This window comes from Macaca fascicularis, chromosome 14, assembly GCF_037993035.2.
Source record: "Macaca fascicularis isolate 582-1 chromosome 14, T2T-MFA8v1.1".
Lineage (NCBI taxonomy): Eukaryota > Metazoa > Chordata > Mammalia > Primates > Cercopithecidae > Macaca > Macaca fascicularis.
Window position 1 is genome coordinate 13,282,479 of NC_088388.1, and position 23,260 is coordinate 13,305,738.

The 23,260-nt window shown below is 49.4% G+C and overlaps 1 protein-coding gene and 1 non-coding gene across 9 annotated transcripts in view; one reads left to right on the top strand and one right to left on the bottom strand.

Annotated features, from left to right (window-relative positions):
- Window positions 1–21,189, bottom strand: part of CD6 (CD6 molecule) — a 49,829-nt gene extending 28,640 nt beyond the window's left edge. For 6 of the 8 annotated variants that reach the window (XM_045371936.2, XM_045371935.2, XM_074013528.1 and 3 more), the window contains exon 1: window positions 21,003–21,189. In XM_045371936.2, coding sequence (XP_045227871.2) covers window positions 21,003–21,051 — 49 coding nt within the window. In that variant the 5' untranslated portion in view covers window positions 21,052–21,189. Of the gene's footprint in view, window positions 1–11,421; window positions 11,478–21,002 lie in introns of all 8 variants that reach the window. The other 2 variants (XM_074013527.1, XM_045371934.2) reach the window with 1 other exon arrangement.
- LOC123568893 (U6 spliceosomal RNA) lies at window positions 7,377–7,481 on the top strand. Its single transcript, XR_006692451.1, has one exon. It is a non-coding gene; the product is annotated as a U6 spliceosomal RNA (small nuclear RNA).
- Window positions 21,190–23,260: the final 2,071 nt, after the last annotated feature.

Below are 23,260 nucleotides of genomic sequence, written 5' to 3' on the forward strand. Positions count from 1 at the left end.
TGACTCACGCTGTAATCCCAGCACTTTGGGAAGCCAAGGTGGGTGGATTGCTTGAGCACAGGAATTCGAGACCAGCTTGGGCAACATGGCAAAACCCCGTCTCTACCAAAAACGCAAAAAATTAGCTGGGCATGGTGGTGCACACCTGTGGTCCCAGCTACTCGAGAGGCTGAGGTTGGAGGATCACTTGGGCCGAGGAGTTTGAGGCTGCAGTGAGCCAAGATCGTGCCACTGCACTCCTTGGCGACAGAGTGAGACTCTGTCTCTCTCTTTCTCTCTCTCTCTCTATATATATATGAATACACATGAATAAATAAATAAATAAATAAGCCGGATACATATTTGTAGTTCTAGCTACTGAGGAGGCTGAGGCAGGAGGATCAATTTAGCCCAGGAGTTCGAGGTTGCAGTGAGCTATGATCGTCACTGCACTCCAGCCTGGGCAACAGGGTGAGATTCCACCTCTAAACCGAAAACAAAACAAAACAAAAACCTCACAGGGCTAAGGTAAGATTACAAACACAACCCCAATACCCGGCCCACGGCAAATGCCCAAGATCCTGTGGAATCAATGACTATAGCTGCAAATATGTGAAAGATGAATATGTGTGCATATATGCATCGTAGATGGAAAAAACAGATTAAAAACAACATATTCAGATGATCATAGCCTTCTAGATATAAGGTATAGAAAAATGGCTGAGGAGGCCAAATGCGGGGCTCACGCCTGTAATCCCAGCACTTTCGGAGGCCGAGGCGGGCGCATCACCTGAAATTGGGAGTTCAAGACCAGCCTGACCAACATGGAGAAACCCTGTCTCTACAAAGAATACAAAACAATTAGCCAGGCGTGGTGGCACATGCCTGTAATCCCAGCTACTTGAGAGGCTGAGCAGGAGAATCACTTGAACCCAGGAGGCAGAGGTTGCAGTGAGCCGAGATTGAGCCATTGCACTCCAGCCTGGGCAACAAGAGCAAACTTCATCTCAAATAAAAAGAAAGAAAGGAAGGAAGGAAGGAAGGAAGGAAGGAAGGAAGGAAGGAAGGGAGGGAGGGAGGGAGGGAGGGAGGGAGGGAGAAGTGGCTGATGATATGTCATAGATTTCAGGAGGCTCATACTTTGATCTGAAAGCTATACCCTTTTGTATAAATCACAGACAACAATATTCACATGCAGATGTGTGCAGGGATATTTTCTGCAGAACTGTTTGTAACAGAAGAAAAGTAGAAGTAATCTAACCATCCATCAGCTGGAAATAAACAGACTGTATTGTATCATAGGCTGGATTATTCCCATGAAGGAATGAACTAGATGCATATCTACCCACTTGGTTAGATTTTGAAAACAATGAGAAAAGTATAATAAGTTGCAGAACAATATGACCAGTAGGGTACAATTTATATAAAATATAGCACATGTCTCAACACCATCCATTGTGTATGGAGACGTTTTTTGTGTAATAGGAGTATAAAAATGTGAGAGAAAAGGGTACACACACCACACTTTGGACTGTGTGTTCTAGGGAGGAAAGGATAAGAATTATTTCAACAGTAACAGTATCTGTATAGTTTTTTTTCTTATTAATACAGATCTGAGCAAATATGGCAAAAGTGTAAACATTTTCTAAATCGGGGTGGTGAGGATGCATTGGGTTCATTAAAACATTCTCAGGCCAGGTGCAGCGGCTCATGCCTGTAATCCCAGCACTTTGGAAGGCCGAGGCAAGTGGATCACTTGAGGTCAAGAGTTCAAGACCAGCGTGACCAACATGGTGAAACCCCATCTCTACTGAAAATACAAAAATTAGCCGGGTGTGGTGGTGTGTGCCTGTAGTCCCAGCTACTTGGGAGGAGGCAGGAGAATCACTTGAATCCAGAAGGTGGAGGTTGCAATAAGCCGAGATCGCACAACTGCACTCCAGCCTGGGTGACAGAGTGAGACTCCATCTCAAAAACAAACAAACAAATAAACAAACCCCATTCTAGTGCATTTCTGTGTGTTTGCAATATTCCTCTCTAACAAAATGTCTGGAAGATTCTACTGGAGGCTAGTAACAACAGTTATCTTTGAAGGTAGCTATTGGTAAGTTTTTAAAGTTTTTTTTTTTTGTATTTTCTTTTTTTTTTTTTTTTTTTTTTTTTTTTTTCCTGAGACGGAGTCTCGCTCTGTCGCCCAGCCTGGAGTGCAGTGGCCGGATCTCAGCTCACTGCAAGCTCCGCCTCCTGGGTTCATGCCATTCTCCTGCCTCAGCCTCCCGAGTAGCTGGGACTACAGGCGCCGCCACCTCGCCCGGCTAGTTTTTTGTATTTTTTAGTAGAGACGGGGTTTCACCGCACTAGCCAGGATGGTCTCGATCTCCTGACCCCATGATCCGCCCGTCTCGGCCTCCCAAAGTGCTGGGATTACAGGCTTGAGCCACCTCGCCCGGCCTTTTTTTTGTATTTTCTAAATTCTGTACTATTTTCACTAAATACAATTTTAGTAAAATAAAAAATAAAAACAGAAAAATTTTTAAATAAAAGCATATATGAAAAACCTTTGTAAATTGTCCGAGTCATATCAATGCACCCTGCCAATGATTCTTGTGCTCTTCTCTAAGTAAGAAAGCCATGGATTTTTATAGTTTTAAATTCTTGAATCTCCTTAACAATGCTCAGAAGTAGGCACGGTTGTTATCACCACCGTGCAGGTGGGGAAATGTAGGATTCAAGAGACAAGGAACTTTCTTGGACAACAGAGCCCCTAAGAAGCAGAGCAGGGATTTGAACCCAGAAAGAGGGTCTCCTGGGCTCTGATAAACACCTCAGCATGTGCTGTGAATGCTCAACAAATTCTAGTTACTCTTATTATTAATGGAAGCCCCTAGAGCTCACTTTACCTCCCCCAGCATTTCTTGAGCCATGCCCAGGGCCAGGCCCACGCTGGGCTCTGCCGTGGAAAGTAAAGATAATAGAGCCCGTGGTCCAGCCTGGAGGTCAGGCGTTAAGAGCTGACTCAAATCCCGTTCCTCTGAGGTAGGTGCAGAGGCAAGAGACATGCTTGAGGAACTTGGAGGAGGGACAGGGCTGCTCTGCAAGTTGTGAGGCTGGTAAGTGAGTCCAGGAAGGTACTGCAGGGGAGGTGCCCTTTGGGCCAGGACTTGAAGGTCAAGGAGCATTTCACTGAGGCAGATCCACATTTCCTGAGGACTTCCTCTGTGCCGAGTGCTTTGCAGACGTTGCCTCATGGCTACCTTGTGAGGAGGTGCTATTATGAAACCCATTTTACAGACAAAGAGGCTCAGAGAAATTAAGTTCCTAGCCCACGGTCACATAGCCTGACATTGACAGAGCCAGAATTCAAATCCAAATTTGAATTTGTTCCCCAGATTCACTCTTTCTACTCTTCAGGCGCCCTCAACAAGTGTAAAGAGTTAACAAGGCATTCTAGGGAGAGAGCACAGCTCGAGCAAACACCTGGAGGTGGGACAGAAGCTGGTAGGCCAGGCTTAGACACTCAAGGTATGAAATTCAAGAACAGAATTCCCCAGAGCATGGCCCTCTGTGCAAAGGCTGGGCTAGGTTTCTGCAGGCTGGGAGGAGGAGGAGTGAAGGCTGAAACTGCTGAGCTCTCAGCGATTTTCCAGGGGGCCTGCCCCCACCCACTGGCTCTCAGGAGGGGCCCTGGTTCGAGGTCTCCCAGAGCTGCAGCAGCAGCAGTTTTAGGGTGAATAAAGCTTGTGTGTGGGCAAGGGGTGAAAATCCTGCCCGCTCCAGGGAATGATGCTGAGACCTTTCCAGGGTGGCCTAAAGCCCCCGAAGAGAAAGCCCCCTTGAGATCAGACATCCAGAAGCCATCAGACATCATCAGCATCCATCCTTGGAAGGAAACACAGCCTCTCCCGAGCAGGTGGGAGTGTGGGCTGGGCTGGGACCAGAAAGTCTCTTTGGGGCATCAGGGACAGGCTAGGCTCACCAGACACATGTCCTGTGCCCATCCATATCCTAAGAACAGCCCCCTCCTCACCTACCACTCACCTCCTCTCTTTAAATAAATCCAGATTCAAAGAGAAGCTGGGGGAGGCACCGGGGATGTTCAGACTGATGCTTCGTGGCCACCTTGTGTCCTTAATAGCTGGGGGCTGACAGTGGCCAAAGGCCACATGGATCCATGTGGCTCAGAGTCCCACTGGATTCAGAGATTCAAATTCATGAAAAAAATATGGGTTCCCTGGAAGGAAGGTAACATCTGAATGCCCACCATGTGCCCCAGCTTTACGTAAACAGCACACACTCTTTTATTCATCTCTACGAGGAGCCTGTGAAGGCTCAGTTTTCCGGATGAGAAAACTGAGGCTCCGCAGCATGAAATGACTTGCCTAAGGCCACAGTTACTAAGAGGTGGAGCGAGACTTCCGGTCTCTCTACATCTGATCTCATACTCTCAGCTATCAGCCCAGATGACTGTCCCCTACTCCTCTCCACAAGTCGTATAGGATGCTTCTGAGGTGGCTCAAAGTCCTTTCGAGTTCCCATCTATCTTAACCCTTAGTCAGGGAGATGCCACTCATTCACTCCATTGTCTCAGCTAGGCTCTGGGCCAGGCCCCATGCCCTGGTAGAAGATACAGATGCACTCCTAGTTGATTATGAGCTGTTGTAAGTGCTATCCTCGGGCTTGGAACAAAGTACTCTGGAAAAAACAAAGTTAGGATAACTCACTCCAAAGAACAGGGGACAATTGGGAAGGGTTTTAGAGGATGAGTAGGAGTTCTTCGGGGTAAGAAATCAATGGAAAGATACCTCTTTCCAGGCCTTTGCCAAATGACCTGAGAGATGTAGCTTGCGTCTCTCCAGAGGATGAGTGGGCTAGGAGCAGAGATTAAGCAGGGCAGTGACCCACCTCTTCCTCCATTACCCCCCACCACACACACACACCACACACATGCATACGTGTACACACACACGCCATACACACACTACATACATTGCTATGAGTAGCTGAATTGTTCCCCTCTTCTTAAAACAGTCCTAATTTCCAGTACCCCAGAATGTGACCTTATTTGGAAATAGGGTCTTTATAGAGGTGATCAAGGCCATCAGGGCAGGCCCCAATTCAATATGACTGTTGTCCTCACAGAGGGGGGCCATTTGGACACAGGCACATGCGCAAAAGGAGAATGCCATTTTAAGATAAGGCGGACATTGGGATGATGTTTCTACAAGTCAAGAAATGCCCAGGATTGCCAGCAAGCCACCAGAAGCTCAGAAGAGAACAGCTCCCCTCTCCCAGCCCTCAGACGGAACCAGTCCCACTGACTCCTTGATCTTGGACTTTGAGCCTCCAGAACTGTGAGACAATACATTTCTGTTTTTTGTTTGTTTGTCTGTTTTTAAGACAGAGTCTCGCTCTGTTGCCCAGGCTGGAGTGCAGTGGCACCATCTCGGCTCACTGCAACCTCTGCCTCCCAGGTTCAAGCGATTCTCCTGCCTGAGGCTCCTGAGTAGGGATTACAGGCACTTGCCACCTCACCCGACTAATTTTTGTATTTTTAGTAGAGACAGGGTTTCACCATGTTGGCCAGGCTAGTCTTGAACTCCTGACCTCAGGTGATCTGCCCGCCTCAGCCTCCCAAAGTGCAGGGATTACAGGTGTGCGCCACCGTGCCTGGCAGAGACAATACATTTCTGTTGCTCTGGCCACTCAGTTTGTTGCAGCAATTCTAGGAAACTAAACCACAGGTGAACCTGCAACAAAAGCTGCCTCCAGGGCAGGAGCTGGGAGCTGAGAAGAGCTTCTAGGGCATTCTAGATTAGGGGTGTTGAGAGCGGGGTACCGTAAGGAACCCGTAAGAGGGAGAGATGTGTCCCTCTTTCACTTCCAGATGCCGTAGAGTCTACAAACCCACAAGGGTTTCTCGGAACTGAATTTCAATGTTATGTTGACATGGTTAGGGCTGAGGCAGCCCCCACAGACGCGGGTGATGAAAAGTTCCATAGAGACCTTCAGGGAAGGCTTTAGCATCTACCTAGAGCGCAAAAGCTGAAGAGTGACATGGCCACACCCATTTTACCTCAGAGAGGTTTGGGAACTTGCCCAAGGTCATGGCGGAAGTGGTGGAGCCTGGAGTCGAGGCTGGTCTCAGAGCCACCTGCCAAGTGTGGATCAACACCAGCCCGGCGCCCATCAGCACACCCACCTTCCTGCTGGTGAGACTGAAGGCCCGTGACGCTCCACAGACTCAAAAACTTCCTCCTTCAAGAACGAACAGCCGTGTTGTGTGAAGGTGCTGGCTGAGACTTCTCTCTCTTTGCATTCCTTCTAATGTGGTTGTTACACCGTTTTTACAATAAGGATGACTAATGTTTACATCACATCTGAATTTTCAGCTAGCATTGGGTGGGAGTGATACTGAGGGTGAGTAGAATGGAGGGCAGCCCTTATCAGGACCTTGGGTAAGTCCTTGCTTAAGGACTGTTCCAAGGCCTCAGTTTCTCCATGGTTAAATGGGTGGGCTGGGCCTATCAAATCCTTCCACCAGTTAGCAAAATGCTTCTCAAATCAGGTCTGAGTCAGAAAGACAATTTAAGATATAAGATTAAATGGAATTGAATCACGCAGTAAACAAATTATTCCTTTTCCAATTGTTCTGCCCTGTCTGCCTTAAGGAGAAAGTCTCATTGTGGCGCTACTCAGTCTTTAATACCTAACACTTTTTTTTAAATTTTATTTTTGCAGAAATGGGGCCTTGCGGTGTTGCCCAGGATGTTCTTGAACTCCTGGGCTCAAGCAACCTGCCTGCCTTGGCCTCCCAAAGTGCTGACAGGACAGGCATCAGCCACTGAGCCTGGCCATCTGACACTTGGTAATGAATGGAGAGACAGCTCAGGCTTGGGCAGCAGGCTATTTAATGACACTTATGTTTTCAGAGTTTTCTTTGTTTATACAGATATATTGTATTTACTTAAGTAGTACTGGTTTGAGATACGTGGTAGTGATAGAAGATTTCTAAGTTCAGATAAACTTAGGTTTAAAAAAGGAGTGGGTGGCCGGGTGTGGTGGCCCACACCTGTAATCCCAGCACTTTGGGAGGCTGAGGCGGACGGATCACTTGAGGTCAGGAGTTTGAGACCAGCCTGGCTAACATGGTAAAACCCTGTCTCTACTAAAAATACAATAATTCGCCAAGCATGGTGGGAGTCATGCCTGCCTACAGGTAGTACAAGCCTGCCTGTAGTCCCAGCTACTTGGGAGGCTGAGGCAGGAGAATCATTTGAACCCAGGAGGCAGAGGTTGCAGTGAGCCAAGATGGCACCATTGCACTCCAGCCCGAGCAACAAGAGTGAAACTCAGTCTCAAAAAAAAAAGAAAAAGGAAAAGGAAAAAAAGGAGTGGGTGTAAGCTTCGGCAGTACATTTACTGAAACTGGAATGGTACAGAAAAGATTGGCGTGATCCCTGTACAGGTATGACACGCGAATTCATGAAGCATTGCATATCTTTGTTTAAAAAAAGAATAAAAAAAGGAGTTGATGTAAAGAATTGGTAAGTAATGGTATATGCATATAGGGCAAATTAAATCACATCCTTCTACACCTAAAACTCTCTGATGAGCTCCCATTGCCCTTGGATTAATTCCAAACTCTATGATCTATGCCCTCAAGCCCTGCTAGCCTCTCCAACTCCATCTCCTTCACTCCTCCATCCGTCTGAAATCAATCTCATTCCTGCCTCAGGGCCTCGGCCCCTGCTTCTCTCCCTGCTGGGAATGTCCTCTCCCTGATCTCAGCATTCCCAGCTCATCTTATCACTCAGGTCTATATCCCCTCTGAGGCTCTGCCTGGGTCTCCACTGCAACCGCTCTCAGTCCCCTTACTTTGCCTGATTGCCCTTGGTGCACATAGCCCTCTCTGAAATGACCCTATTTTTAAAATGTGTTTACTTTACTGGTCTATTTTTCCCATTAGAATAGAAACTTCTTGAACACTGGGACTTTGTCCCATATCCTCAGTGGTTGAAAAAAGGTGCCCAAAACATAATGTAGTTCAACAAATGAATGGCAAAATTGTAAAGATGGAGGGAGAACCGGCTCTAAGGTGGAGAGGTGCTGACCCAGACTCCAATATCCGAGGTGGGACAAGACAGCAGCCACCAGAGGCTCAGTGGAAGGGGAGCTCAAACCTTGGCCTCATTAGCACTAGCCTGCCATGCACTGAGCCACCTGCCTCCCTCCCACTGAGGCAGCAAAGAGAACCAAGTCAGCAACTATTAATGCAGAAGGAATAGTGGAATTATAACATCACCACCGGGTGACTATCCTTATAATAACTGATTCCGGCAAAAATCAATAATAATGTTACAACTAGCGGGCAAAGGTTTGAGGAAGATCAAGATATTTACATATTCTCAAAGAATCTACCCACAAGATGCATGTTGAATACAAAGGGGGAAATTATCTTTACAGCAGAGAAATCTAGCAGACAACACGTTAGCCAAGCAAGTTAGACCACCAGAGAGGGGACAGGGCAAGCCCACGTGCCTCCTGATATGATTCACTGGGAAGGACAAAACTTGCTTCTGTGATATTCCTGCCAAAGAGGCACGACTTAAATCGAACCACGAAGAACCATCAGACGATCCAGATAAGGGCCGTTTTACAGCATAACTGCTTCTATGCTTCAAAAAATCAATGTCATGAAAGAGAAAGAAAATCTGAGAAATCATTCCAGATTCAAGGAGAATAAAGAGATGAGAATTAAACGCAGCATATTGAACAAAATTTTCTTTTGTCTTAGAAGATATTGTTGGAACCACTGGCAAAATCTGAATAAATTCTGTCGATTATCTAATAGAATTGTATCAATAGTAATTGCCTAGTTTTGATAAATGTACTGTGGTTATGTAAGAAAATGTCTGTATGCAAAAAAGAAAAAAAAACAACACACATGGGGGTATCTAGGAGAAGGGGACATTACAATTTCTCTCAGTTTGTGGGGAAAGCAATAGAAAAACAGACACATTGAAAGGAAATAATAAAGCAAATGTGGAAAATTGTTAGCAGTTGGAGAGTCTGGGGAAAGAGCATGTGGAAATTCTTTGTATTGTTCTTGCAGCTTCTCAATAAGCCTGAAATTAGGCTGAAATTAAACGTTAAGTGAAAAAACCGGCCAGGTGCAGTGGCTCACGTCTGTAATCCCAGCACTTTGGGAGGCTGAGGCGGGAGGATCACTTGAGGTCAGGAATTCAAGACCAGCCTGACCAACATGGTGAAACCCCGTCTCCACTAAAAATACAAAAACTAGCTGGGTGTGGTGGCGCAGGACTGTAATCCCAGCTACTTGGGAGGCTGAGGCACGAGAACCGCTTGAACCCGGGAGGTGGAGGTTGCAGTGAGCCGAGATCACACCACTGCACTCCAGCCTGGGCAACAAGAGTGAGACTCTGTCTCAAAAAAAAAAAAAAAAAAAAAAAAAAAAAAAAGTTAAGTAAAAAAACAAAGAGAAGGCAGAGCCTGAGGACTGGAGGAGCCGCTGGAGGGGCTGGGCAGAGTAGCTGCATGAAGCCAGCTCCTCACTGCCCAGGGTCACCTGTGTTCCTGTCAGACCACGTCAGGCCACACTGGGCCATAGCAGTCCCCTGCAATCTCTCTAGGGGTGGGGGTGGGGAGTTAAGCCTGTGCCTGGTTCACACAGGCCCCGCCAGGCCCTGCTGGGCAGGCAGTGTGGGAAGAGGCCCTGGGAAGAAGGCCTGTGGCCTGGGCTTCTCAGCCCTGCTCCAAGACCCTGGGGCATGTCGTTCCCCACTTCGCACCTCACTTTCCTCCTCTGACAAATAGGAGATGGCTGGCAGCTCGCTGGGGTTTCTTCCAGCTCAGACACTGTCATGATATTTCTAGAATCCCATCCTGGCAAAGCAACACATTTCTTCAAGGAGCTGAATCCACTTGGCAACTGTGCATCTTTTAGTTTGGCTGAAGGAGGGAGGGAGGGAAAATGAGAGCACACCAGGCGGAGTGGGGAACGGGCCTCCTCCAGGCCTGGGGGGCTTCCTCAGCTGTCTCCGCCCCCGGCTGCTCCCGGGCACCCCTCCTGAAAGAGGTGAACACCCTAGCAAAAAGGGTACTGATCCCCCCTCCAAACCCCAGTGACCGGAAGTGGCTCTGCTCCCAGCTCTGTCAGCAACTGGCGGCATTACTTAAGCTCTCTGGGCGTCCGTCTGCCCTTCTGTAGAATGAACAAAGTCATGCTTGGCTTTGCATCTGACTCTGAGGACACAGTGACTTCATCTCTGCGTTCTCTCTGCCACAGCGCTCAGTACATGACTCCAAGTCAGAAGTGGGGCCTCAGATGGGACTCCCGAGACACCCCAAGAAGCCCCTAGCCCTGACACCCCTCGTCATTCTTACAGCCCATGTCCCCACAAGACCCTAGTCCCCGGCCCCAGGCACGGACGCCCCCCCCCCGTCCCCTCGGGCATCTGCTGGCACCTCCTGGAGACCTCAGCCCAGCTCAGGGTCTTCATGGAGACTGGGGGTGGCCTGGACACTTATTGGACGGACTTTTGAGTGTGCCCCCACCCCCAGCACACGGTGAAGACCCACATGGGAGACCCTCCCATACAAGTGAAAACGGGACCACATTCCTATGATAGGGCCATCTCCCTATCTCTCAGCATCTCCCTGGGACCAGAGACCCAGCCCCGGAGCTTCCTCCTCAGCCCTGCCTCCTGCCTCCTGCCTCCTGGCCTCTCTCAGCTGCCATTTTCAGGCAGAAGGCGGTCGGGCTGCAGGAGCCTACAAAATGGAGGGTGGGAAGCTGGGCTTCCCTCTGCCTCCCTCTGTTGTCCCTGAGAGCGCCTCCCCGGCCCCAGTTGGAGTAGCAGCGGCGGCCACAGCTCTCTCCTAACACCCTAAGGAGCCTGGCATTTCTCCAAGCATGTCACCGCCAGCATCTAGAGAGCCCCACACAGCCCTGAGCTCCCATTAGCCCTGCTTTACAGCCGGGAAACGAAGGCTGGGCATGGCCACTCAGCCCGAAGGAGGAGAGCTCAGGCTCCACATAGTTCCAGGACAGCCCAGCTCTTGGTGGGTGAGGTGAAAAGTCCCTGGGGGAAGGGCGGACCTTTCCTGCAGGGGTCTTGAGGTGGGGAGGGGTCCCCGGCCCAAACCCTACCCAATTCCCGTGCTGGGAAAAAGCACTGAGTTTGGAGTCATGAGGTCAAAGCAAGTATCTGTCATCTATTAGTGGTGCGATCTAGGAAGAGTCAGTCTCTCTATCTGAGCCTGCCGCTTACTCAGTAAAATGGAAGTATTAAACAGTAGCGCATACCTCCTAGGGCTGTGACGAGGGGAAGGCAGGTTTACATATTTGCAGAGTGCTACACGGGAGGACGTGATCCTCGTACTGCCTGCCTAACACTTGTAAATGTATATTTTGTGGCTCACCTTCCATGGGCCGGTCCCCGTGCTTGGCGCTCATGGAATCCTCATGGCACACCAGTCTGGGTCAGGAGGCAGAAAAGAGCGTGGACCTCAGCTCCTTTGGGAATTTCGGTCCTGCCCACCCAACGTGACCAACAGGACCAGCAGGGCTGGCTCGTCAGCACCTCCCCTCAGCCAGCCCCTCACAGGCTGTCCCACCTCCAGGTTTCTGCTCAAATGGGTCTCTCTTTCTTTTAATTAAGTTAATTAATTATTTGAAACAGAGTCTCTGTTGCCCAGGCTGAAGTGCAGTGGTGCAATCTTGGTTCACTGTAACCTCTGCCTCCCAGGTTCAAGCAATTCTCTTCCCTCAGCCTTCCAATTAGCTGGGATTACAGGTGCCCCACATCCCCCCAACCACACCTGGGTAATTTTTGTATTTCTTAACTAGAGACGGGGTTTCACCATCTTGGCCAGGCTGGTCTCGGACTCCTGACCTCAACTGACCCGCCCTCCTTGACCTCCCAAAGTGTTAGGGGTTACAGGCTTGAGCCACTGCGCCCGGCCTTCAAATGGCTTTTTTCTGAAATACTTTTTTTTTTTTTTGAGACAAGGTCTTACTCTGTTGTCCAGGCTGGAGTGCAGTGGTGAGATCATGGTTCACTGCAGCCTCACCCTCCTGGGCTCAAGCGATTCTCTGCCTCAGCCTCCCGAGTAGCTGGAACTACAGACATGAATCTCACACCCGGCTAACTTTTTAATTTTTTGTAAACATGGGGGTCACACTGTGTCGCCTAGGCTGGTCTGGAACTCTTGGACTCAAGTGATCCTCCCACTTTGGCCTCCCAACATGCTGGGATTACAGGTGTGAGCCACCAAAAAGGGCTGAAATCCTTTATTCCCCCTTAACTTCTTATTTTCAAACTATGGACTCACAAGAAGTTGCCAAAATAGCAAAGAGAAATCCTGGGTACCCATCAGCCAACTTCCACAGTGGTGACATATCATGACATGGATTTCAATTCAACATTAGCCACCAGCCTGGGACAAAATACATAACTTTCCGAACCTCAGTTTCCCCACCCATAAAAAAGGGGTGATTGTCCTCATGTTGTCAGGGTGGAACAGCATACGCATAGCTGGTGCTTGGAGAACATTAAGTCCCCGGTAATGGGTGGTGGTTGCAGCTGTCACTGGATTGCACCTGTTGCCACACCTATCCCAGGTTGGTGCTGGTGTGTCTTACCACGACACTATAAACTGTTCAAGGGCAAACCTTCATGTCCCATGGCAGTGCCAGCACAGGGCCTGGTACTCAGCAGATACTGAGTGAATAAGAAAATATGGAGCCTGGGCCGGGCTCAGTGGCTCACGCCTGTAATCCAAGCACTCTGGAAGGCTAAGGCGGGTGGGTGGATCACCTGAGGTTAGGAGTTCGAGACCAGCCTGGCCAAAATGGTGAAACCCTGTATCTACTAAAAATACAAAAAATTAGCTGGGCATGGTGGTGGGTGCCTGTAGTCCCCTTACTTGGGAGGCTGAGGCAGGAGAATCGCTTGAACCTGGGAGGTGGAGGTTGCAGTGAGCCAGGATCATGCCATTGCACTCCAGCTTGGGTAACAGAGCGAGAATCCGTCTCAAAAAGAAAAAAAAAAGAAAACGAAACAAAATATGGAGGCTCCTGCCTAGCAAGCTCTCCCCTGGCTCATGGTTCCTCTTTAATTTTGCCTTCCTCCTGGCCCCGAGGTGCATGGCAACCCCCAGGCAAACCCCATGAGGGCATGCCATGATGAGGGAGGCAGCCACACTTGATCCCATCTGTTGCTAAGACTTCCAGGGGGCCCTAGGACCTCAGAGGTCCTTCAGGGCTGTTCCTAGACTCAGTGGTGAGGCTGCAAGGCTAGGAGTTGGCATCTAAGGAAGAAACCCTATACTAGAATAGAGCCCACAGGGCAGCTGGCTAGACACAAGCCAGGCAACTCCCACACAATGGAAAAAGCACCGGCCTGCTGGCTGGGAGACCCAAGCTCAAGTCCCGACAAGTCTCTTAGCCTCGCTAAACCTCAGTTTCCTCATCTATAAAATGAGGTCGCCATGTGGGTGACAGAGCTCATTGTGCAAACAGCACTATGTTAACCGCCAAGTCCTGTATTCACATAGGCAAGGGATTATCTTTGGTCTTGCTGTAGAGCATTTATAAGCTAACATTTCTGAGCCCTGCATTTTGTTCGGCTATTTTCAGATACATCATCTACGTTAACTTGTACACTTCGGTGAGCTGGAGATTTTTATCTCTAGCGTGCAGGCAAAGAAACCACCCTGGGGCCATGCAGAGATGGAATTCAGAACCCACGTCTGCCTGGCTCCAGAGTCCATGATTCTATAGGACAGGATGCCGGCTGGGGTTGATACTGTGCCCTTCCTAGGGCGAAGTGTCTAGTGGCTGGATCTCTGCTCCATATAGCCAGGTGCCCTGCTCCATAACCTGTAAAGCCTCAAGGAACATACATAAAGTACAAGCGTGTTTAGGCTGGGTCCTCAGTGTGCAGTTTACCCAGTTTTCCAGGAAGGAAACTAGGGCCAGAGAAAGGAAGGAACTTGCCCAAGATTCCCCAGCAAGTTAGGACCAGAGCTAGTTCTCAAAGTCCACACCCACCTTACTCCTCCTCAAGGTTCCTTCTCCTCCCCAGGCTGCAGGAGCCCAGTTTCCCAGAGCTGAATCAAGGGACATGAGCTTGGGTGCCCCCCAACCTCAAGGCTCACTGGGAAAATCCAGGGACTTCCCAGGGTGCTGGGGAGCCCCTGATATGGGGGTCTCATGTCCCCCAGGCTGCTGAGCAGTCAGCGTCCCCAGGCTCGGTCTTATCAGGGGACACAGTGCCCACCCTCTTTGTCCTTTCTCTGGATCAGTGTTTCCAAAGCACAGGGCACATACATGAAACTATGCAAAATGATTTAGTGATTGACTTGGCATTATCTACCACTATCCTGCATGGTGAGGAAGTTACGCATGTTCTTTATTTCCCTGTCAGCCTTTCTAATTACAGACTTGGAGGAGGAAATCTCCCATGGGGTTAGTCGCTAAAGTCTCTCTGACATCTACAACCCTCCCTTTTTGGGAAAGCAGCAAATGCATCTGGCTAGCATTTAATGACATGGTTTTATTTCCATTATGTTTATTTTCAAAATGATCATCATGATGGTGATTTACAATGAATGGCTTTCCATTTAAGGGAGCGATACAAAGTTTCTTCTCAAAATAAATGTATTGACATTTTAAAACATCAATTAAGAAAGAGTAGCCAGGCATGGTGTCAGGCGCCTGTAATCCCAGCTATTTGGGAGGCTGAGGTGGGAGGATCCCTTGAACCCAAGAGTTTGAAGCTGCAGTGAGCTATGGTCTTGACACTGCACTCCACCCTCAGCAACAGAGTGAGACCCCATCAAAAAGAAAGAAAGAAAGAGAAAGAAAAGAAAATAGAAGAGAAGGAAGAAAGGGAAAAGAAATGGGTGCAGTGGCTCACACCTGTAATCCAGCACTTTGGGAAGCTGAGACAGGCGGATCATGAGGTCAGGAGATTGAGACCATCCTGGCTAACATGGTGAAACCCTATCTCTATTAAAAATACAAAAAATTAGCTGGGTGTGGTGGCACGCACCTGTAGTCCCAGCTACTCAAGAGGCTGAAGCAGTAGAATCACTTGAACCTGGGAGGTGGAGGTTGCAGTGAGCTGAGATCGCATCACTGTACTCCAGCCTGGTCAACAGAGCGAGACTCTATCTCAAAAAAAAAAAAAAGAAGGAAATTACGTTAAGCAAATTGCCCGGTGGATGATGTGTTGGCCAACACAACACTGGGAAGGTGGACTAGAATAAAGTGCTCTGGGAAGAGCTACTCTGGATAACTTACCATGAGTCTGGAGAGGGGCCAGTGCTGAGGACATGATGGAGGGCCTGGAGGCCATGGTGGCTGAGGCAGTAGATGCAGCCTGGGGATCCCAGCCCCACCAGGGTCTGCTCAGGGCAGGCCTGAGCACATGGCATGGATGTTAAAGCTCGTGGTATCCCATGTGTGGTCCAGGCAAGTAGAGGGTGGCCACACACCTGGGAGGTTTATCCTTCAAGCTCCTGTCCCAAAGGACAGTTGGGGCCACCTGTTTATTCCTCTTTGCCCCAGAGAGAAGGCTGATTCCTTAACTCAGAATCTAACAGCTGGGGGCCAAATTTAATTCTTGAATGTTCTATAAATATAATAAATAAGGCCTTCATGTGGTCTGAATGAGGAGGGCCGTGGGCAGTGTTTCTCACTCATTCTAGATCCCTCTGTAAAGTCCGAGCTTCAGCACCCTAGGAGCTACCCCGTTCCATGGCCCCAATACAGTGAAGGCCACGCTAACTGTCCTCATCAGTCATTGACCTGTGGCCAGAGAGCCAAGCTAAGCTGGGAGAAAGACGCAGAAGCCTGTCATACATTATTTATGTATCTATGAGATGAAGTGTTGCCAGGCAGGAAGAATGTGAAAAGAGGTCAGCATAGAAAAGTAAACATGTGTGTTTAATTCAGTCCAATCAAGCGATAAGGCCAGATGCAGGGCAGATGTAGGGGATTAGGTTTGTATAACTTGGATTCAGAGGTCATAGGTCAAGAAGCCAGCCCAGTTGGAGGGCACGGACTATCAAAAACGGCAGAAGCGCATCCATCAGCAACACAGGTGAACCGTATCTTATGTTTTGGCAAAACAACAAAAACGCCGACCTCAGCTCAGTCCACTGAGATGGAAAACTTCAACCTGCTTGGCGTAACCCAAGTTACCTGCAATGGCGCCATTGTTTTCTCCTTAGTAAGTGGCTTTTAAACCCAGGAAGATTAGAATTTAGAAAATAGAGGTGATTAAATAAACAAACACTCATAGTATGTATCCATTGGTGTTAAATGTAAGTTGGGTCAAGTTCCGTGAGTTGTATAAAATCCTATATTTGTGATATTTAAAAACATTTGGCCACTGAGTTCCTCAGGAATGTGAGCAGGTAATTGACTTCGGTTCAATTTTGAAGCAGAAAATTTAAAAGAATTTGACAATGTCTGTAAACATTAGAATATTTAAGAGAAGTTGATATTCGCTTTAATAACTCAGAAACAGAAAGTCAAACACCACGTTCTCACTTATAAGTAGGAGCCAAACAACGTGTACTCACGGACGTACAGAATGGAGTGACAGACATCAGAGTCTCCAAAAGGTGGGAGGGTGGGAGGGGAGTGAGGAATTAAAATTACTTATTGGGTACAATGTACCATATTCCAGTGCTGGGTACACTCCAATCCCAGACTTCACCACTACATAATATAGCCATGTAACAAAACTGCACTTCTACCCCCATATCTATACAAATTTAAAAAATAACTTAATATTCACTTCGCTTATGCTAGCTTTTTAGTTCTGAAAGCTTTTTCTAAAATTCTTGGGAACATTTTGTTTCTTGCTCTATAAAATATGGAATTCATTATATTTGTAAATGTGGTTTAGAATATCAAAGGCAGTGCTATCCAATATAAATATAATGCAAGTAACGTATGTAATTTTAAATATTCCAGGACAACCCTCCCCCTGCTTTTTTTATTGAGACAGGGTCTCCTTCATCGACCAGACTGGAGTGCAGTGGCACAGTAATGGCTCATTGTAGCCTCAAACTCCCGGGCTCAAACCATCCTCCCACCTCAGCCTCCCGAGTAGCTGGGACTACAGGCTTGCACCACCACTCCCAGGCTAATTTTTGTGTTTTTTGGAAATACAGGGTTTTGTCATGTTTCCCCAGCTGGTCTTGAGCTCCTGGGTTCAAGTGATCTTCCTGCCTTGGCCTCCCAAAGTGCTGGGATTATAGGCGTGAATTACCACAACAGACCAGGAACCCCATTTTTAAAAAGTAAAAAGAAATATGTAAACTTAATTGTGATAATAAAATTCATTTAGCCCATCATATCAAAAATATTATCATTTCGACATATAAATCACATAAAATTTGTTGAAATATTTTACATTCTTTCTTGAAACTCATCTTCAAAACCTGTTGTATATTTTACACTTCACACATCTCATTTTGGACTCTCACATTTTAAATGCGTGATTGTAGCGGCTACCCTATGGAACAGCACAGAACTAAGGGAGTTTGATTAGCTACGTTTGTGAGGGCATTTATTATTTAAGGATGTTAGGTCTGTTCAACTTCATTTGCTCAAATATTAAAGGCCCATTGAAAATCATTGATCAAAATAACAGGGCTTATAAAATAAAATATGATTAGTATGTTGAACTCACAAGTTAAGAAAAAAGTTCTTAAAAAATTGTTAATTAAAGAATTACTATTTTATTTAAAAGTAGCCACAAACAGCCCTCGAGGACCTCGCCAGCCAGAGCGCAGATGGAGTTAGAGTCACGGAGCTCAGCACTGCCCTGGCGGGAAAGGCCTGGGTCTTTGTTACTGCGTCATAGTGTCAGATCTGGCCAAAAGCTTTCTTGTAGATTGTCTGAACAAAGCATCCCCCTTCCACTGATGAGAAAACACGCTGGCGAAGAAAAGCAGCACAGTCACATGGTGAATTAGAGGCAGGACCAGGGCAGAACCTGGGGTCTCATGATGCCACCCCAACCTCCCCTGTCAAGGGCTTCTAATTCATTCTCTCTGTTCCTTCATCCTGAGTTGTCTGATTAGGAAACTGAGGCAGAGAACTGGAGGCTTGCATCTCTAAGCAACAGAAACCAACAACACAAACCAAGTCCAGGCCCAGAACCCGGGCCGCCTGGGCAGGGGCCCAGAAGATAGGGCCTCCTGCTAGGGTTAGAAAGGGAAGAAGGAGGCTGGGCACGGTGACTCACGCTTGTAATCCCAGCACTTTGGGAGGCTGAGGTGGGTGGCTCACGAGGTCGGGAGATTGAGACCATCCTGGCCAACATGGTAAAGTCCTCTACTAAAAATACAAAAATTAGCTGGGCATGGTGGCGCGTGCCTGCCATCCCAGCTACTCCAGATGCTGAGGCAGGAGAATCACTTGAATTCGGGAGGCGGAGGTTGCAGTAGCCCGAGATCGGGTCACTGCACTCCAGCCTGGCAACAGAGCAAGACTCTGTCAAAAAAAAGAAAAGAAAAGAAAAAGAAGAAGAAGAAGGAGAGGGGAGGTCTGCCCGAGCACAGCAAGTCCTCAGCCAGGTCTGCCAGTGCAAAGGAGGGCAGGATTCCACCTGCCTGTGGTCCCAGGGCAGAGCCAGGGAGCCCCACCCCAAAATAGTTCTTGGGGTAAAGGCCTGGAACTTCCATACGCACTTCATTCTCCCAGCTCCCTTTCCTCCCTCTTTGCCATCATTTTTCTTTCTCCTTCTTTTTCTCCTTGGAGGTCCTAGTCTCCTTTCCCCAATATGTTAGGCCGAACACAAACTCCCCACAAGCAGATGTGGGTCAACCTTGCCCTCTGAGGTTGGGTTCTGCTAGGGTTTGGGCCTGCTGAGCCAGACACAGAGGAAGAAAAGCTGAGGCAGGCCTGGGGTGCAGCAGCTCAGTGTCCCTTGCATCAGCCCTGGAGAGAGACAAGGGGGCTGCTTGATGGTGCCGTCTTCCTCCTGCCTGGAGAGGCCATATTTTTCAGCAGTAGGACATACACCTCTAGCAACCCTCGGGAGAGTTTACAGAAGCCGCGTTTAATGCTCTGAAATCACAGAGTGAGGAAATTATTCCCTGCCCACGGAGTTTTCAGTCCTTCTGCAAAGTCAAGAAGAAAATAGCTACTAGAGCCAGGAGGCCATCTCCTCTCCCCTCCCTCGTCACCCCTTTCACAGAGAGGACGAGCTCTGGGTCTTCACGATCTTTTCACTTTTTGCTAAAGCGTAATAGAAATTGGGTTTTGCCACCATTTGTTTTTATGTTTCTCTTTACCTTTCACCTATGGCAAGTGATACTGATTTTCCACTTATAACAGTGATGTAAAGTTTCCTTTCAAAACTGAGCTTGCATTGATAACAACAAGTGAGTCAAGTAAATATCAACACAGTTTCAAAAACATAAAGTGGATGACAATACTGGGAAGGAGCAGGTCGGGCGAGAGCTGCCAGGGCGGGACACACTGAACGAAGGAGCTTGGAGGCTCCAGGACTACTTTGCTTGACCTCCCTGAGCTCTGCCCGGGTCTCTGGGTTCCCGCCTCTCCTGTGGGCACCATTCAAAGCCAGTTCTCCTGGCTGGCTGCTGGGCCAGCTGCCACGGCTCGGACGCCAAGGGCACCAATGCCTAGCTCAGCCCCTGGCCCTCATTCCCACTGGGAAGCTGAGAAGGAGCTGGTCTGAAGCCCTGGGTCAGGGAAGATCTTTTGGACCCACCCGACTTTACTCTGGAGCCTGTGGCTGGGCTTCATGGGGAAGAGGAAAGGGGGCCGCTTTCGGACAGTCTGTTTCAGCTCAGGGGCAGAAGGCAGCCGAAATTCCAGAGCTGCTGCTCTGGAAAGTCCTGGTAGAGTTAGCAGGGCAAAGCTACACGCACAGAGCCGAAGGCACACAAACTCCAGCTCCCAGAGCCGAATGGCTTTGCCTGAACCAGTATGAGGCCACGGGCTTGGAACACAGGAGATCAAGGCAAGGGAGAGGAGATCAAGGCAGAGAGGAGGGCACCCCCTGCCCAGAGTCTCCCAACATATACCCAGTCCTCCAAGCCAGCTCGATGCCCCCTCCTGACTGGGTCTTCCTGGGTCTCCCCCATCACAAAATGAAAGCACCTGGCTCCCCGGCTGCAGGGTGGACCCAGATTCCCCTGGCCCAGAATTCTGTTTCCACGCCGGTCTCCCAAACCCCAAAATGTGAGAGCTCAATGGGGTCAGGACCTCTTGCATCTCCAGGCCCCTGCCCAGCTCCGGCCAGCTTGGACCCTGCATTCAACAGGGGCCAGCAAGTATCTGGGGAGCACAGTCCAGTGCCCCAAACCTTCTGGTCATCTGATTCCCTGGCCCGGGTGGCCAGGTGCCTTGTCGCTTGGGGACAGCTTGAGACGTGGGGGTGGCCTTCATGCTCACTTATGCCCTAGACGACCCCAACTGGTTGTGCCGAAGCCATCAGCGCCTGGCTGTCCGGAACTCTCCCTGGCTTCCCTGAGTCCTGTTTTGGGGGTGCTGTCCTGTGACTGGCCTAAGCCTGCTGGACCCCAAGCCTCAGCTTCAGCATGGAAAGTACCACCGTCAATGGTCCTGCCTCTCTGGAAGGTGAATGGTTCCTTCTTAAGAGTTGGCAAGACATAGGAAATGGGGGAGTTCCTGAGCTTAAGGGTGGGAGGGGCACCTCCCTCCTCACACCCTGGGGACCTGTTGGTAAGGCACAAAGTATGCTTCCCACATTCTGTCACTCCAGGAGGCTTCTCATGATGGGCGCCTTGCCCAGGCACAGCCCCATCCCCTTGAGGGGCTCCTGTGTCCTATCCTAGCCCCAGATGCTGGAGCTCCCTGGTACCTGAGTATAGTCTTGGCTAAAAGATCCCAGAAAGGTGACCACAGGCAAACAACCAGAAAGGGGACTGAGAGGGCTGGATCTGGCTCCTCCAGCACTAGTGGCAGGAGATGAGGGAAGGGGGCCTACCTGAGAGGGCTGCTGTCAGCAATCCAGCGATCCCGAAGAAGAGCCACATGTCTGGAGCTGTCTCTGGCTGCTACACGCGGCTGCCTGTGGGAAGCACCATTTTGGGGCCGGGAGGTGGACACGGCCGTTGTGCGCCCCTGGCGCAGGTCTGCTCTGCCCTTCGCTGTTCCTGTTCCTGTGTCTCTCTGCTCTCTCCCCTCCGACACGCATGCGATCAAACCCAACCTGTGAGTGTCTCACGCCTCCCTGTTCTGCTTGTGGTTTTGGTCTGCAGGAAGCTGGGCTGCTGTTACAGGGGCTGGTGGGGAGAGCCCCAGCTGCCGGTGCTGGGAGCCCACCCATCCAGGCTGCACCCCAAGAGTCACGGAGCCAGACACAAGCATGCACACACATCCATGCAGACACACTTCCCCGAGGGTATTCTAAGAAGGCAAGTGGAGGGGCCATGCCTCATTTCTGGTGGCCCAGAAGAAAAAATTGATAATGTAGTAGCTGCTCAATCAGTACCTATTGGAAGAGGGAGGGAATGACCCTGTCATTCTGGGTCCTGGCATTGCCTGTCCCGGTCTGCACGATTTGGCTCTCATGGATTAAATCCTGAGTTTTATCTTAACTTTAGAGGCGATGGTGGTTGGGAAGGAGGGTGTGGTCTTAATGCACTTTTGGAGATAAGAGCCTAAGTCTCCCGTCAGAGAAACATAAATTGGGAAGGGCCTGAGAGATGACCATCCCACAAGTCCTTCCGGAAGGGTGCCAAGGCCCTGTGGGAGCCGCCCCCTCAGATGGCACAGTGGGGCCAGCTCTCCCATCTCCAGGTACCAGACTGGGCATGCCTCTGTGGGAGTCAGGCATGGGAGCTGGGTCTACAAGGCTGAGCAGGCTTTTGATAAGCAGCAATGGTGGGAGGCCCCTGGGCCAGAAGGAACAGCAGGAGTGAAGGGCTGGAGGAAGGAAGCCCAGGGCTGCTGAGAAACCCCAAGTTGCCCCATTGCAGTGCAGCAGACTGACGCTATAGGAAGAAGGCAGGGACCAGGTGTGTTTAATTCACCACGGTACTCCCTGTGGAGCATACGGTAGGAGGCGAATAAATGTTTCTTGAATGAAAAAAGGAATAGATAATTCGGTTGTCCAAGCAGGACCCTGGAAGTGGTCAAATCCAGAAGAGGTTTGGTTCCAAATCCTGGCCCTGCCCCAGTTGGTCCCATCCCAGGTCCACTTCTCCTGGCCCTCCACTTCCTGCATCCTTGCTTGTCTTCATTTCTCCAACATGTGGAATGGGGAGGGGTCCTCCTCCATTGGGTTCGGTCCTAAAGGTGGGTGTATGCATTTGATGTGGCAAGTATTGGAGCCACGGGGAGCCAGGTGCCCCCAGAGTTAGACCCCGCCCAGTCCTGCCCCAGTGCTGGCACCTGCTGCCACTGCCCTCTGGTGGAAGTCACTGACAGCACAGGTTTGCATGGGTGCCTCAAGCTCCCAGATGCAATTCCATTCATTTACAGAGACTTGGTGTGCAGAACTCTGGACAGGACTCTGTGGAAGCGAAAGAGAGGAAACCATATTCCTGCCCTCAAGGAGCATGGAGTTCACACACACGTGACCAAACCACAGGCCAGGGTAGGACACACATAATGTGAGGTCTCCTGGTCCTAAGAGAAACCCGTTTGAAATGGGGCCGGGAAGGATAGCTAGACTCCATTTCTGACAATATGGTAGACAGCAGATGCTGAAGAATTCCTGTAATACAAAACACCACAAAAATATTGTAAACCATCTTTTAAAATGTGTAGCTGGGGTGGTGAGAAATGAAGAAAATCATCAGAGATCAAAAACGACAATAAGTCTGGGCAACATGGTGAAACCCTCTCTCTGCAAAAGGTGCAGAACATTAGCCAGGTGTGGTGGCGCACACCTGTGGTCTCAGCTACTTAGGATGCTGAGGTGGGAGGATCGCTTGAGCCCAGGAGGTCAAGGCTGCAATGAGCCAAGATTGTGCCGCTGCACTCCAGCTTGGGCAACAGAGTGAGACCCTGTATATGTTAATATATAAAGACAACAGGGCTGGTCGTGGTGGCTCACGCCTGTAATCCCAGTACATTGGGAGGCCGAGGCAGGCGGATCACGAGGTCAGGAGATCGAGACCATCCTGGCTAACACAGTGAAATTCCCATCTCTACTAAAAATACCAAAAATTAGCCAGGCATGGTGGCAGGTTCCTGTAGTCCCAGCTACTTGGGAGGCTGAGGCAGGAGAATGGTGTG